At 41.5% G+C, this 15,408-nt stretch overlaps 1 protein-coding gene across 2 annotated transcripts in view; it reads right to left on the bottom strand.

The window, feature by feature from the left end:
• The window catches only part of LOC147029928 (uncharacterized), a 17,325-nt gene extending 2,306 nt beyond the window's left edge, over nucleotides 1-15,019 (bottom strand). Inside the window, exons 1-11 of one of the 2 annotated variants that reach the window (XM_085872091.1) lie at nucleotides 14,561-15,019; nucleotides 11,459-12,600; nucleotides 11,305-11,366; nucleotides 10,707-10,833; nucleotides 9,532-9,713; nucleotides 8,240-8,398; nucleotides 7,441-7,551; nucleotides 3,654-3,784; nucleotides 3,323-3,463; nucleotides 1,026-1,189; nucleotides 487-621 (exon numbers count right to left, since the gene is read on the bottom strand). In XM_085872091.1, coding sequence (XP_085728217.1) covers nucleotides 506-621; nucleotides 1,026-1,189; nucleotides 3,323-3,463; nucleotides 3,654-3,784; nucleotides 7,441-7,551; nucleotides 8,240-8,398; nucleotides 9,532-9,713; nucleotides 10,707-10,833; nucleotides 11,305-11,366; nucleotides 11,459-12,600; nucleotides 14,561-14,619 — 2,394 coding nt within the window. In that variant the 5' untranslated portion in view covers nucleotides 14,620-15,019 and the 3' untranslated portion in view covers nucleotides 487-505. The remainder of the gene's footprint in view (nucleotides 1-486; nucleotides 622-1,025; nucleotides 1,190-3,322; nucleotides 3,464-3,653; nucleotides 3,785-7,440; nucleotides 7,552-8,239; nucleotides 8,399-9,531; nucleotides 9,714-10,706; nucleotides 10,834-11,304; nucleotides 11,367-11,458; nucleotides 12,601-14,560) is intronic. The other variant, XM_085872092.1, reaches the window with a different exon arrangement.
• Between the last annotated feature and the right edge of the window lie 389 nt (nucleotides 15,020-15,408).

The raw sequence follows: 15,408 nt of genomic DNA, 5'->3' as shown, positions 1-15,408 counted from the left end.
AACAAGATGTGATGTTGCACCACACTGTGAAATGGACATTGGCTGCAGGTGTGGTCTTTGTGAGACCAGCAGTTGGGTAAAGTTCTTGAAGCCATTGAAGAAGTGGCTGAAGATTGTGTAAGATTTGGACCTGATTTTAACTTAAGAAGGCAAAGGAGAGAATAGTAAATCATATGTGAGTAACTTCATGACTCTCATGAAGTATATACCAGATAAAAAGGAGCCCAGAAAAGTTTTGCTTCAATTTCTTTGAAAACATATTTTCACGCAAAATGGCATTATCATGTTCAGCACCTCAATCTGGCTCATCGAGCCTTGGATCCCAGATTCAAACACCTCATCCTGTGCTGTTTTGTCTCTTATCTATGATTGATAATCTACGATTATCTCCGAAATGCAATATCTGTACAATATCCACCATGAGGCTGAGACAATGACGAAAAAACTTAACTTTTGTGTCAGTGATATTCTAAGAGGTTCCTTTACCTGTACCTGCCTTGCTGTGTTATGGCTGGGTAGCAGATGTTTGGCAGTATAGGTAGAACAGCACATACGCCTCATTTGTGCAAACGTCATTTTCATTGATCTCCTTCACTTTGTGGTCGTCAAACATCCTCCATCCTGTCCAACACACAAACATGTTAAGGCTCAGCAAGTTCGACGTTTCAGCAATAGAGTGGTGTTCAGTGGTTGAAGGATAAAGTCGAGGGAGACTTTGGCAAATGAGGGATGTGAGGAGGAATGAGGGGTAGGGGAGGATGCACAGGGTGGACAAGATGGATACAGAAGCACACTCTCAAGCTGAAGAAACTGGAAAAAAATTGGGAGGCGGTGGTGTTGGAAGTTGGAGGGTGGAGTGAATGAGTTGGTAAAGATAGTTTGAAAGCTTATGTTCACAGCAAAATAACCGAGCAGTGAAGAAATGGGAAGTGAGTTTTGGGGGACGGAGTAAGAGTAGCAAATTTAATGAGCACAACGGACATACTCAAATAAATGAAGACACCCAATTGGCCTTCCTGACATACCGGTGTGGTTCCCCTTTGTGGTGGTTCTTTGAGGTAGCTGCGCCATACTCGTATAATGGTTGAAGGGATAGGACTCATGATGATTGATAACAGCATATAGATCATAGGTCGTGTCCGTGCTGCTCTGTTGACTATCCAGACAATTTGCGGTGAGGTCAAGGTCACTTCGGGAGGTTGGGGGAAGGAGGGGAGTGGATGGGGTGAATGTTAATTTATATTGCATGTCAATTAAATCAAAATTGAAACCTGAAACATGAATTTATGCATATTTATGCAAAACGAAATTATAGGCGATGTAAGTTGAGAGAATTTCAATGAAAACAGTATTGTGATGAGAGCAGTTACAAAATTAAGCCAACAGCTCATTGCACAGTGTTGGTGAAGAGGTATTCATGGTTTGGATGTGGCATGTTTCTGTGTGTTATCAGTTCTCGCAGGGGTGCAGCACTGTGGCTGATGCCGTGTCCCCTATATGTGAGAACAGGAATTTGTAACATGTTTGGGGTGCCTGCAATGAGGGTCAGCGTTCGTCCTTTGGGGGCCCCATGCAAAACGCAATAATGACCCAGTGAGGTCCCCGTGAGCTATGTCAATCTGTCATCACATTAAATTATGCATTTAGCATCTGTCTGTCTGACGTTGATTTATTCACTTGTTACTTATGTAATCTCAACCAAGTAAACTTGCCAAGTGAATGACGGGTCATAAAGAAAGGTTGGAACAACTTCATGTGCCCTCATCACCAGGAGTTGGGCGATGCAAGTTATCTTTGTGAATGTGCACCATGTCGTGCCGTTCCCATTGATGGTGGGAGAGGGTATTATGGGTGCCGTTTCAGAAGCCTCAATTATATCACGAGTAAGAGGACTCCATGTTATTTTCACACTCGCTTAGCCCATGTTGCTTTCGACACGATTGTAAAAAAATTGGAGGAATTCCCATGTTTTGTTCCCTTTTTCCACATTGGAAAGGTGTATATATATATATATATATATATATATATATATATATATATATATATATATATATATATATATATATATATATATATATATATATATATATATATATATATATATATATATATACAGCAGCTTGAGCGTCTTTCCACCTTAACATTACTGAATTGCAAAATAATAATATTAATAACAACAACAACAACAACAACAGTGCAATAATTGGCAGTCATAAAAAGGATAATAGGATCCCTAAAGCTGCTCCTGTAAATATATTTCTCATTATTTTTTGTGATTATAACAACTGTAACCCCTCATCTCACCGGCAGCCATAAACTCAAACTCACCAAAAAGCCGATCGATGGGAGAGTTCCATGACCAATCAGCTTGCCTCGCCAGCCGTTCATTAACTCCCGTTCCTTTTATTAGAGTGCTTGCTTGAGTGCTCTACAACCTGATTGGTAACTGAACACACCCCAGCACATGTGCTCGACCGAGAACCCTTCTTCTGGTTCTGTTGATTGTGTGATGTAAAAAGTTAATTTTGGGTGATTTGTTCCCTTTTCCCCTTCTGTTGAGCTATTTTTCGCTTTGCAGCACCGCTGTGATCGTTTTGTTTCATCCTTGGGACAGCTGCTCTGATTTTAAAAACCACAACATTCTGTCATGCTCATGTGCCCATTTCCTCATGAGGGGGTGTTTTGTGATCGTACAGTAAATTGTCGTGTGGATTTGCTCAACAATATCGACATGTATTAATATGAGGAATTGCAGAAATTTTATTGTGGTTATTGTTGCATTTGTAAACATTAAACGTCGTTTTTATTCCATTTAACCTGCCTTCTCTACGACTACTACTAACCCTACACCCCAATTTTGTCATCATCCTATTTCATTAAACATCAGGGAAAATTTTTTTATCGATTCATGATGTGACTGCTTTCTTTCGTTGAGATGGACTGATGCGGCATTCTCTTTGCACTGTTTATTACCACTCACAAGTTGACATGTTTTGTGGGCAAAGTGAGATCCCACCCAGGTGGACCCCATACAATTCCATGCGTTGCACACCCCGAACGCCGCTTCTGCTGGAAATAGCTCACTTACTCTTCACTAAGGACACCATGGGATTTTTAACATCCACCAACAAATGCCAGGGACGGGACACCCGGTTTAACATCTGTCCGAGGGACGACACACACCCTGATAAATCGCTCTGCCTGTGAAACAACACGATGACAATTTATAGCTTGGTCCAGATTCGAACCCAGGCAAGACAACTCAGAGGCAAGTGTATGTGCCTGTTGGCTATCCTGCCAGCCCTGAAGATGAGGTGCTCACCTTATGGGAAAGTCCACATGATTTTCAAGTTTCGTTCCATCATACAGAAACCGTTTAAACTGAATGATCAGCACTTCGGGTAGATGGCTGATCGAGACTTGCATAAACGCCACTCTATTCATCTTGCACTGTGGGCAAAACCTGGTCGGTAGAAGGAGTGAAGGTTCACAAAAGGAAAAATTCACGAAAAATCAAACAAGGGGAAGAGGTAAACAGAAACATGATATTTCACGTGTTATGATGCTGTGTCAAACTGAAACACTGAGAGAGAATGATGATCATGTGGTAATTAAACATTTGACCAGAGCGTTCTGTTCTTTTCCTGCCTTACCACATTGCATCTTCATCGAGCTTTTCTGGTGCGGTGAATTTGAAAAGGCATTCCGATAGGGTCGTGCTGGTGTTGGGGTCTAATGGCATTGCCAATTGCAGGTACTTGAATGGTTCGCAGTTGATCGACACCTGAAATATATCGCATTCACAAAATGAGATCACTGATGCAACAAAGGCTTCGAGAAAGATGATTGAGGAGAAGACAACAGGGGTGAAAAGAGAAAGAAAAAGGAGGGGTTGCCCTTTTGATGTCACAACGTAAATACTTGGCTCATGGGGTGTGAAACCCTGGTTCAAATCCCATCTACCATATCAAGGGATAATGAGGAAACTGTCGCATGAGGAGACCATTCGGCCCATCATGGCTGCAACACATCAACACCACACCAAATATATCCATCAAAACGAGGTAATTTAATTGGGAGAATGAGAGGAGTGTGAGATGGGGGTGTGGGTGGGGTGGGAGCAATTTGGCACAATCAGGGATATTCCAAGGGTGCTAAAATAAAAAAAAATATGGGCAATACCCCTGGGTGTTCACTTGGTTGAATAATGATAATGAGGAGGAAGTCAACATGGGATGGAATTAGCAAAATGAAAAAAACAAAGTGATTTCAAATACCTATTTCAGGGAGCAATCCCCACCCCAACCCAACCCTCAGGTCGTTCTGTGGACCCCCTGAGACCCAAAATATATTTTTCATGCCATGAACAATCTTTGGTACATCACAGTGATGAAGGCTGTTGTCGAGTTTCATCGGCATTGCATGTCGAGTTTCTCAGAAGAAAGCAAATACCTATTTTGGGGTATAACCCCCCCCCCCACACCCTCCGGAGACTACCTTCTGGCCTGATTTTTTTTTGTTATTATTAATTTTTTTAATGCTGTGAACAAATTTTGGTTCATACCGGGTGATGAAGTTTGTGGTGAAGTTTCATAAAAATCATCTGTGTAGTTTCAGAGAAGTTGTAAGTGTTTATGGATGGACGGACGATGTGCCATCCCATAAGCTCCCTGGAACTCCGTTCCGGGTGAGCTAAAAACGGGGATTTTTTTATTTAAATAAAATTGTATTTTAATTTTTATAATTCTTTTTTAATTTTATCTTCAAAAACCTGACTTGGAAGAGGACAACTTGAGGTCATTTTGCAAGGCTCACAACAAGAATGTGTCCAATCTTTGGCAAGCCAGAATATATCACCTGGGAAACCTGAAGGTCAAACTGTCCAACCTGTCTCCTTTTTGACAGCTCAAGTGGTATCCCGTTAAGTCTGTCTCTGGTGGGTACTCCCACTCCTGGTGAGTAATATCCTTTCTATTTTCAAGCAGCATTGTCTGTGATCATCAGTTTGAATTTCATCCTGACCACCTGACGTTGGATTTACTGCTGTTTCTTGAAACGTTGGATGGAGACCCTGACTCAAGCAAGAGTTCAAACAAACCTGTGTCTGGACATATCACAGAAGTTTGACACTCAGAATGTCATGATAAGCTTGCCACACCTTTTCTTGTTGAATACAAGGCCAACGTTCCTGGCTTTCTAAATTTCTTCACTCACACCATCAGCACACAACTTTGAACCGAACACTTCCTTTTATCATCCAGTGGATGGACTGCACCAAAGCAGAATTTTGAGCCCAGTCCTGATACTCATATATAAATTACCTCTCTGATTTTCTGGTAAAAATCCCATTTTCCTCTTTCTGACTGTGACTCTAAATTCTGCTGTGCAATTCCAACAACACCAATGGGATGATAGTAGTAACTTCCCTTTCTTCTATGCCTGGTGTTGGCTTAATGGTTGGGGTGGCGGGCTTTGGATTCGAGGGTCCTGAGTTCAAATCCTGCTCAGCTGTTGAATTAATACCAGGTGGGGTTAACTCGACCGGTCATCCTTCCAAGGTCGGCAAAATGAGTGCCAGCATGCTGGTATAGTGTCGGAGTGGTGACCCATCCAGGATTGTGCCCAATAACCAAGGAGACTGCTTAAGCAGCACCAATGCTCTGCACAGAGTATGGTCCCAATCTTCTCCACCTCCTCCTCCTCCTTTCTTCTGATCTTGAAAGGGTCAGATGCTGGTCTCACCCTCAAAATATCCCTTTCAATCGATTCAAATCTCACACTTTCAACCTGTTACTCTGGAAGTCTCGTCAACTGAACACACCCATTTCCATGGTAAACCACTGGAAGTTGTTCAGGCTCGAGCTTTCCAGCTCAATCATCATCCATGATGTTATCATCTCCTGGACGACCACCTGCACCTTTGTCAGCTTTTCTCAAAAACTTGATGAAAGGTGAAATCACAGTGAGGGCTCATGCTTAATTACAGTTTGGGAATTAGTGAAAGGAATTTTATTCTGCAAACTTAGTGGTGGCTAAGAAGTTAAGTTGGTTGGCTTTGGCTGAAGACTTTAAGGTCCTGAGTTAAAGCCATGACAAGATATTTTGTCCTGACAATAATCATGTGATAAGCCCTTTGTTTCAGTAATTTCACTGTGTGGAATTAAATGGCTAGCCCATATTTATTTACAACTAAAATGGCCACCAGTCGGTCATCTTGGATGTGATCTCTGAAAAAATATTGACATGCAAATGAAAGCCACCATTCCTTCTCTGCTTGCCAAGTTTGAAAAAGATCGGTAAATGCATGTTGGAGAAATGGTTGAGGATGTGTTTGATACCAGGTTGTTTTTTTCAACTAGAATGGCCACCAGTCCATCAGTCGGCCATCTTTGACCACATCACAAAATAAAATGAGGTGCGTGTGTATGCCATCATGTGCTCTGCTTGTGCCAAGTTTAAGAAAATTGGACCATGCATGCCTGAGAAATGGTTGGGGACACATTTAAGGAACAAACGCCAGTCGGCCATCTTGAATATTATCTCGAAAAAAAAATGATGTGCATATACAAGCCGTCATTCGTTTTCTGCTTGCCAGGTTTGAACAACATCGGTAAATGCATGTCCGAGAAATGATTGAGGACGTGTTCAACATCGGGTTTTTACAACTAAAATGGCCAACAGTTCTTTCCATCTTTGATCGCATCACATTACAAAATCATGTGCTTCTGCAAAACATCATGTGTTGTCTTTCTGCCAAGTACGAATAAAATTGTTTGATACATGTCCGAGATATGGTTGCGGACACATACACATGCAGGGACATGAAAATTGACCCAAATTCAGAAGCCACCATTTCAGACAAAGTCCAACGGGAGCGAATAACACTTGACAGGTTGACTCAGCCGGTCATTCTTTTGAGGTCGGCAACATGAGTACCAACTTGCACCGAAAAGGGAGCCAATGGAGTGTCCTGCAATAAAAGTGGTGACACATCCAGGGTTGTGCACCCCAGCCAATGAAACTACCCCGGCAGCGTTATGCACCTGATGGTGTGAGGAGTATTGATTGTCCATCCATTGTATTCTGTATTTCAGTAACATACTGTATGTGCAACGTTCAAACTCTTTGCTGAAGTCCATTTCTTTGTCCCTGGTTTTCTCCACCAATGGCCGATCTAATCACATTATGCCTTCCAAGGCTTCCACATTGTGGCTTTTCGATATCATGATGTCTCGCTCAAATACTTCTCTGCACTCTTTTACTCTCAATTCACCTCTTCTCTCTTCGTACTTTCAGTTCCGATTAGTCACGTCCTTTTCTCATTTGTTATTTGGTGTGAATGTTAAAATTAACATTGTCCAGAGAAATATAATCATTATTATTGAAGTTGTAAAAATATAACAGCAGAAATGGACAAAGACAAAGGAGTTTCTCGCATACCTTCCCACATTCTGTGCAGGTAATCTTCGATACCAACTGGCCCTGGAATATGTCATTTATGATGGAGTTCTCTTTCTGCTTGTGAATTAACCAGCTCTCCTCCACGATATCCTGATGGAAGAACGAAACAAATGCATTAGTGTTTGAGATGTCCTCTTCAATGTGCAGACAAAGTGTGTGATGTTTGAGTACAAATCTAAAAACAAATTATTGTCTGGTGTTGGCTTAATGGTTAGGGTGGGGACTTGGGATCTGAGGATGCCGAGTTCATTTCCTTTTCAGCTATTGAATTAAAACCAAGTGGGTTGACTCTGCCTGTCATCCTTCTGAGATCAGCAAAATGAGTGCCAACATGCTGGTGTACTGTGTCGGAGTGGCGACCCGTCCAGGATTGCGTCCAATAGCCTCGGAGATTGCTTAGACAGCACCAGTGCTCTGCACATTGTGGTCCCAATGGATGTTTGGAATTCTAGTACTAATTAAATTATAGCTGTCAGGGACTGTCTCAATTTTGGACATGAAAATGTCAGGGAAAGAGGAAGAAAAGGTGATTCACCAAAGATAAGGTTAATAAAAGGGGTTTGTGGGGTGGGAGGAGGTATATGAAAAAAATTGGCTATTTTTGTGTTTGTCATATGTTGAACTGAATGTCATTTCAAAATTATCAAATACTTTGCAATTTTGGGTTTGAAAAGTTTTTTTCACAATTTCTTGGTGCGATTATTTATTCTTCTCAATGTTCAAGAGCGGTAAAGTAACAAAAATCTATCTGTGGAGGTCTTGATGTGATTGAACTCACTCTGTTGGGATGACCATCAGTGCCTGGAAGGTCGATGGAGATGTCATCACACACACAGTTCAGCTCTTCGTGAAGGCAGTTGAGAAGACAGTCCAAAAACTCCTGAGCATCTTGCTGCTGAAAGGCTGTAAACTGGCGAAAATACTTATCCACCAACTTCTGGCAAGGTGGAGGAAGATTGATGAAGAGAAAGGGTGAAAAGTCAGTTTTCACAAGTCCAGCAGATGATACAATGGAATTCAATATCTGACAAGAAATTTAAAAAGAACTGAACTTTAAACACATGATGACCATGACTGTTGCAGATTGTACAATCAGATTATTTTTTCTGCCTTCACTGACGAAGTCGTCCGATCGAGGGATGATGTTTATCGGGTTCTCCGTCCGTCCGGACGTCCATGTTAATTCTCTCTGTTTTCTCTTCAACCACTTATCCAATCGACCCAAATTTTCACCTAAATTGCGAATCCTCATGCAGAATGTTTCCATGGTACATCTGATGTCATTGGTCATGTGGTTCAGCGGACATATTTTATTATATAAAAGCCTTCAGAAATATTCTTCCCTGAGAAAAATGTTTGTCATTTCAACCTGATTGGATGCATGATTTGGCAGACAGAATTATTTTATATTTTGAATCTGAGTTCAAGGATTTAAATCAAATTTGGGACAAGTATGTGTTATGATGTAATAATGTGGACGGAGCACTCAAATCTGGCAACGTTGTGACGTCAAAGAGTGTCCTTATAATTTGTCTTCTTTTTTTTGCTGTTTTTGCAAATTATCATAAAAGTGGTCAAGAGTCATCTCGTTCACATTTGCCATCATTCGTTGGTGGAGATTAAATATCCTTCAGTGCCCTTCCTTAAAAGTAGGCAAGTTATCGCCAGCATCCTGAACGAATCACAAATTCCTTCTCCATCTCACCTCCAGAAGGCACAGCTGCACTCAGCAAATGATGCTTCCTGCAGCTGTTTGCTGTTTAATAAAAAAGAAGATGACGAAGTAGTCTCACAGCAAAACAACTTTCTTTCTTTGGTGTGATGTGAGAACCTTCCCTTATATTTCCTGCTGTATATCACAGGTGATGACGAACATGTAAAATGGAACTTCCATTCATACATTGAATGTGTAATCGTAAAAACAAGAGTGAATCTTGACCATATTTAACCCAATATAAATAATTATAAAATCCCATTCACAAAGCTTGGAATGTTGTCCCATGAAACCTGCACCTGTTTACATAATGAACCATGAAAGAATGCTCCGGCTTTCTCTCAATGTTTGCTTACCTTCAGCTTTCGCGGCTTGATTGCGAGATGGTTTCCATCAGAGTACACTGTGAGGCTCCTCATTCCAATACAGATCTGTTTTTTGCTCCAAAGAGCAAACATAATCTGGGCAAAGGCAAAGGTCATCTCTCCACCTGACCCAGATGGGTTTTGGGGGTTTAATTCCTTCAAGAATGTCTTTCCTGTCAAACACATTGAGAGTTTGATGAGTATGAGGGGAAAAGCAGTGAAATATATTTTCAAATTGATATTGTGGTCACTGGAGGTCATTGGGTCTCTAAATATGCCGCCTGCTCATGTTCGACTCACTTGGGCAACTCACCAATGCACTGGATCAAAACTACCACTTGACACCCTCAAAACTCTTTCTCGAAGCGAAGTAATCCAAAGTGTAAATTTATCGTTATTTAATTCCCAGACCATGACCATAAGTTATTCTCACATTTAACTCTATATTGTGACTCCACATCCTCAATTTTATAACTTCCTCAGAAACTATTTAAGTAATAATCTCTCAATTTATACTCCCTGAGTATGTAAGATGGGTGTGTTCATTGGATTACGAGTTTGAAGGACTGAAAATTTAGCTCGAAGGTAGCGTACTTGCAGATGAGCAAATGAGCTGTAAGGTTTGAGTTTGATCTCAGTCAAGATGGGATCTGACTGGAATCTGTTCATCTGGTGGGCAACAGACGGGATAATGTGTTTTCGAGTATGTTATTATTTTTGAAGGTACATTGAGGCAACTGACATTTGCGAAGCATTCACTGGTCCAGCACTTCAATGATCCAATTGTGCCTTTCAAAATGGGGTGGCAATGGTGTGCTGAGACCCTGGAAAACTCCGAATCCCTGTCCCGAATAACATCAAACGGTGATGTAAAATCACCTTGTATATCCTTTGGTGGTGTCTCCACTGCTTCAGCAGCATCTTCGATTCTTGGAGGAAGGTTTGTGAGTATTCAGGACAGAGATTTTGTGACGTAATCATTTCAGATTCTATATAATTTGGGGACATCAAATATCCTGTGACTATGTGGTAGCTTTGATGCAGAGCTAAATTTTATACTTTGGGATTAAATAACTTTTGCAGCAATGTAGATCTAAAAACCACTAAAATCATACAACTCCGAGAACGAACTTTTCAAAAAGCCATTGTCGGACCAAGTTACGAACCGTGGAAGTACTCCAGTAGACCAGGAGTGTTTGCCAAACACTGCAGGACACAGTTCATAAAGCAAGTAAGGCCGAGGTTCATGAGGCCAATGAATCCATCTTGGGTATCGGTCTTCATCGCTTTGATCTAATGTTGGGTTTGGGAAGAGAAAAACAATTAATGGATCGTTGAACTGACATTGAGTGAAACAATCCATTGACAGACAATGTGTTTACTTCACTTGTTTTCCTGTTTCCTTCCTTCGTCTGTTCATCTACAGCCAAGATCTCAGTTCATACCTGTCTCCCTTGTACCTGTGTCTCACCCTTTCAATGCTTTGGGTTCCTCACAGACGGTTCACTCAACCTGATTAATCTCCTGTCTGTGTGTGAGTTGCTTTGGCAACTCGATCACATGGTGCACTCCACAGGACAATCATGAAGGTAAACCATTTGATATTAACAGAGATTGGATGATATGTCCTATTTTTGGGGATGAACAAAATGTCTGAAAAGGTGAGGATGGACACATTGAAGAGAAATAAATGTCGGAATAAAGAAGGAGGAAAGAAACGTGCAGGTCGGACGATGACCTTCATTTGTTTCTTTATTTCTGTACCTTTTTATCCTCGGGACAATCTCCGGCAGCTGGTGGAGATTTGCAGTCAAAACGATTCATTTCTGGAACAGAAAGTTTTTGTTTCAGGAGAGTTCAGTTTTACAAAGATACAGACACTCGTACAAAGGAAAATGTAGATTGTGTTTGGTCTCACCTCTGATGGAAGATGGGCTGAGTGCAGTATTTGGTGGTTTGACTGCACCTGGGCAATGAGCCGTCGTGTTCATTTCGATTGCAGACAAGGATGTCTTTGTAAAATTGTCAGCCAATGGGGAACGAGGCACTGCATTGCCTTTCACTGCAGACGACACCTCACTCGCTGGTTTGTCTGTGGATGGGAAATGGGACTCTTTGCTGCTCTTAGCTGCAGACATTGAGATCTTTCCTCGTTTATCTGCAGATGTGGAAGGAGGCTTTTGGCTGCTTTTAACTGTGGACGTTGAGGCTTTTGCTTGTTTGTCTGGAGATGGGGAAGGAGACTTTTTGCTGCTTTTAATTGTGGACGTTGAGGCTTTTGTTTCTTTGTCTGCAGATATGGAAAGAGAGTTTTTGCTGATTTTTACTGCAGAAGTTGAGGCCTTTGCTGGTTTGTCTGCAGATGTGTAAGGAGGCTTTTGGCTGCTTTTTACCTCAGACGCTGAGGCCTTTGCTTGTTTGTCTGGAGATGGGGAGGGGGGCTCTTTTCTGCTTTTAATTGTGGACGTTGAGGCTTTTGTTTCTTTGTCTGCAGATATGGAAAGAGAGTTTTTGCTGATTTTTACTGCAGATGTTGAGGCCTTTGCTGGTTTGTCTGCAGATGTGTAAGGAGGCTTTTGGCTGCTTTTTACCTCAGATGCTGAGGCCTTTGCTTGTTTGTTTGCAGATGGGGAGGGGGGCTCTTTTCTGCTTTTAATTGTGGACGTTGAGGCTTTTGTTTCTTTGTCTGCAGATATGGAAAGAGACTCTTTGCTTCTTTTAATTGTGGACGTTGAGGCCTTTGTTTCTTTGTCTGCAGATATGGAAAGAGAGTTTTTGCTGCTTTTAACTGCAGGCATTGCGGTCTTTCCTTGTTTGTCTGCAGATATGGAAGAAGGCTTTGTTCTGCTATTATCTGCAGCTGGTGTTGTGTTTACTCGTTTATTTTTCGGCATTGCAGGATCCTGTGCCTCAGCTGATGATGTCAGACATTCACCAGGTTTAAGTCCATCCTGCTGCCGTTCACTCTTCTCATGGGTGTTTGGCTTTCTTCGATGCCAAAAACTCTTTTTTCTTTTCGCACTCTGTGGTGGTTTTGGTGGTTTCTCAACAACACTGGAGCTGCAAGGAATGAAATCACAAGAGGAGGAATTACAACACATTCGATGAGTTCAATTTACACTTCTTTTCAATATCCATGAGTTCAATGAGGGTGAGGACGAAGGAGGTTTGCCTCTTTGTACTCTTGCACAAACATCCTATCATCAAAAACAACGGTATCCCTAGATATTAGCAAATTGTCCAGCAATGGAACAAATTCTCTTTTTCTTTGTCTATCCTTAACAATTGATGACTGCGATCTATTTATTTTGAGGCTCGCAGGATAGACTCAAGGTATGCACACTCGTCTCTGAGCCGTCGAGCCTGGACTCAAATCTCAAACCATTCAGAAAATGCCATCCTCGTTTTTCGGAGGCAGGCAAGGCATCGATGTGTTTGTCCATCCCTCAGATGGACATTAAATTAGGCGTCCCGTCTGTCAACAATTGTTGGAGCACGTTAAAGATCCCATGGTTTCTTCCATGAAGAAGAAGTTTCTATTCAGATTTGTAATTTGTTCAGGTTGATGAGTAATCACCGAAATCACTGACATTGGATCTTGCCAGCCGGTTCGTGAAAGACTTCGGCCAAAATCTTTCCTGGGCCAAACAGACAATAAACTGAGAAAAATAGGTTGTGTTAGTTGCAGTGGAAGTGGTGGTAGTCGTCGTTGTCGGAGTAGTAGTACTAGTCGTAGTAGTAGAAGTGGTAATCTTAGAAGTCGTGGTCATCGTAGTAGTCGTAGTTGTTGAAGTAAACAAGGAACTCGGACACAGGAGGAGGTCATTTGGCCCATCAAGCCTACACTGTATCTAAACCACATGAATCAATGCAACAGTTTATCAAAATAAATTCACGAAGGGAAAGGGTGTGGAGATGCAGGAGTGGGGATGAGGAAAGTGGGGCAAGCACGGACATCACCTGGGTATTTATACACATGGACAATTGTGCAACAAATACATTATATTTCATTGAAATTACAAACTAATTGTTTTAATTTGCTTTTTGGGGGGTTGTAGGGTGAGTGGGGGGGTGGGGGTGGGGGAAGGTGAGGAGGATGATGAGCAATGAACAAGCCCTGACAGTCCGTTTACCTTTTGAAGACATTCAGAGATCTATCAATCATGACACAGACATCCAATCACCGATCCATATCTCAGATACCAGCTCCCGACAATTCCTGTAAATATCCATGTTCTGTCCCACTCCCTCGATCCCCACTGATTCTCGGTACCTATCTCATTCCAATTTAAACGTATCGACTCTTTTTGCTGCCATTACCTTTCCACAGACAACCTTTGCAGTATCATCCACTCTCTGATTGAAAGACCCTTAATTACCATCTTAACTCGACTCTTATTTACTCTCAGGGTGCAGACATTGGTCTTGTCACTTGATCTCCCTTCTGCAAGATACCTCTTCTGCAGTTATTTTGTGTATACCCTTCATTATCTTCATCATCTTGTTGATATCCACTCCCAGCCGCCTTCTCTCCAATGTATGAAATTCTGTCTCTTTCAGCCACTCCACCAAGTCGAGTTAACCGAGACCGGTAATTCATCAATCTCAGTTCTCGATGCTGAACCATCTTCAAGGTGGCTCTGTCCTTCCTCAGATCTGGTCACCCAAGCTGGACACTATTCCAGGTGAGGCCTCATTAAATTCCTTTCCAGTAAATTTCTATAAATCCATGAACATCTCACAAATTTCCATGTTTTTACCTGGACAACAATCAAGGATATCGAATATTTAATAAAACAACATTCGATTTTCCTGCAACAATTTCAATTTATTTGCTCTCATCATCTTTTGTGTTTTCTTTGTTTTTGCTCATTTACTGACTTGATATTAAAAAACAAAATGTCTGACGAGGTGGAGGAAAATGTTTCGTTTCTGATTCGAGATTCATTCACCTGTTGATCACAAACAATGAATAATCGATTAACCACAATCCCCAAACATGAGGAGAGTTTTCACTTACCTTTCTGAATTAAAGCAACAACAGAAAACTGTTCTAATCTTCTTCACAAACTGAGACATTTTCCCAACTCTTCGAGGGCTCGTGAAACGTGAACGAACCGTCAAACCGTCCTCACGAAATGACGTCACAATGTCCTTGTTTCGTGGGTTCCAAACGGACGCACTGTCACCATGGCGACGTGGAGTTTGTGTTATTCAAATTGTTTAATATCATATTTTCATCCTCGTCCACGTCCGTGAAATCAGAAAATCCATAATTTACCTCATCTTGCTGAACATGTGTTGTTTGGATCGTTCTCCCAATGTTACAAACATATCCGGCAACGAAAGAATAAAAATAAATTATTAAAAGGCAAATATTTAAATAAGTTCATTTAATTGGAAATGAGAAAATTATTTTATTGTAAATTGTAAAAGGTTCTTGATCATTTCCTGGATTAGTGTTCACATCTCGCTGTTGGAACATCTTCGTCATTCAAAACACCTCGTTGTGCTGGAAACCATGGCGACAGGAATACTGTGCTGTGATTGGTGGAGACTTGTCATACCCTCCCCCACCTGGAGGCGACGCCACACGATACACATTCACATTGAGAATTTGCAGGACCCCCCAACCCCACTGAAGACTACCCTCAAAGATTAAAACTCCCCTTTCATGAATTGGGGTCACAGTGATGATCTGTAGTAAGTGTGGATGTCATGGGCCCAGAACTGGAGAAGAAGAAGTGCGATAAACAAACATATAAACAAACACAAACATCCGACCGTGAATTGTCATGAGGCTTCAGGAGTTTTTTTTAATTTTTTTTTGCCTCCACTGAGCTGTCGGTTGTCTATACACCGCCCAAG

Source organism: Eptatretus burgeri, chromosome 3 (genome assembly GCF_056783735.1).
Source record: "Eptatretus burgeri isolate ZD-2024b chromosome 3, Ebu_testis_v1, whole genome shotgun sequence".
NCBI lineage: Eukaryota > Metazoa > Chordata > Myxini > Myxiniformes > Myxinidae > Eptatretus > Eptatretus burgeri.
This window is presented reverse-complemented; position numbering and strand designations above follow the sequence as displayed.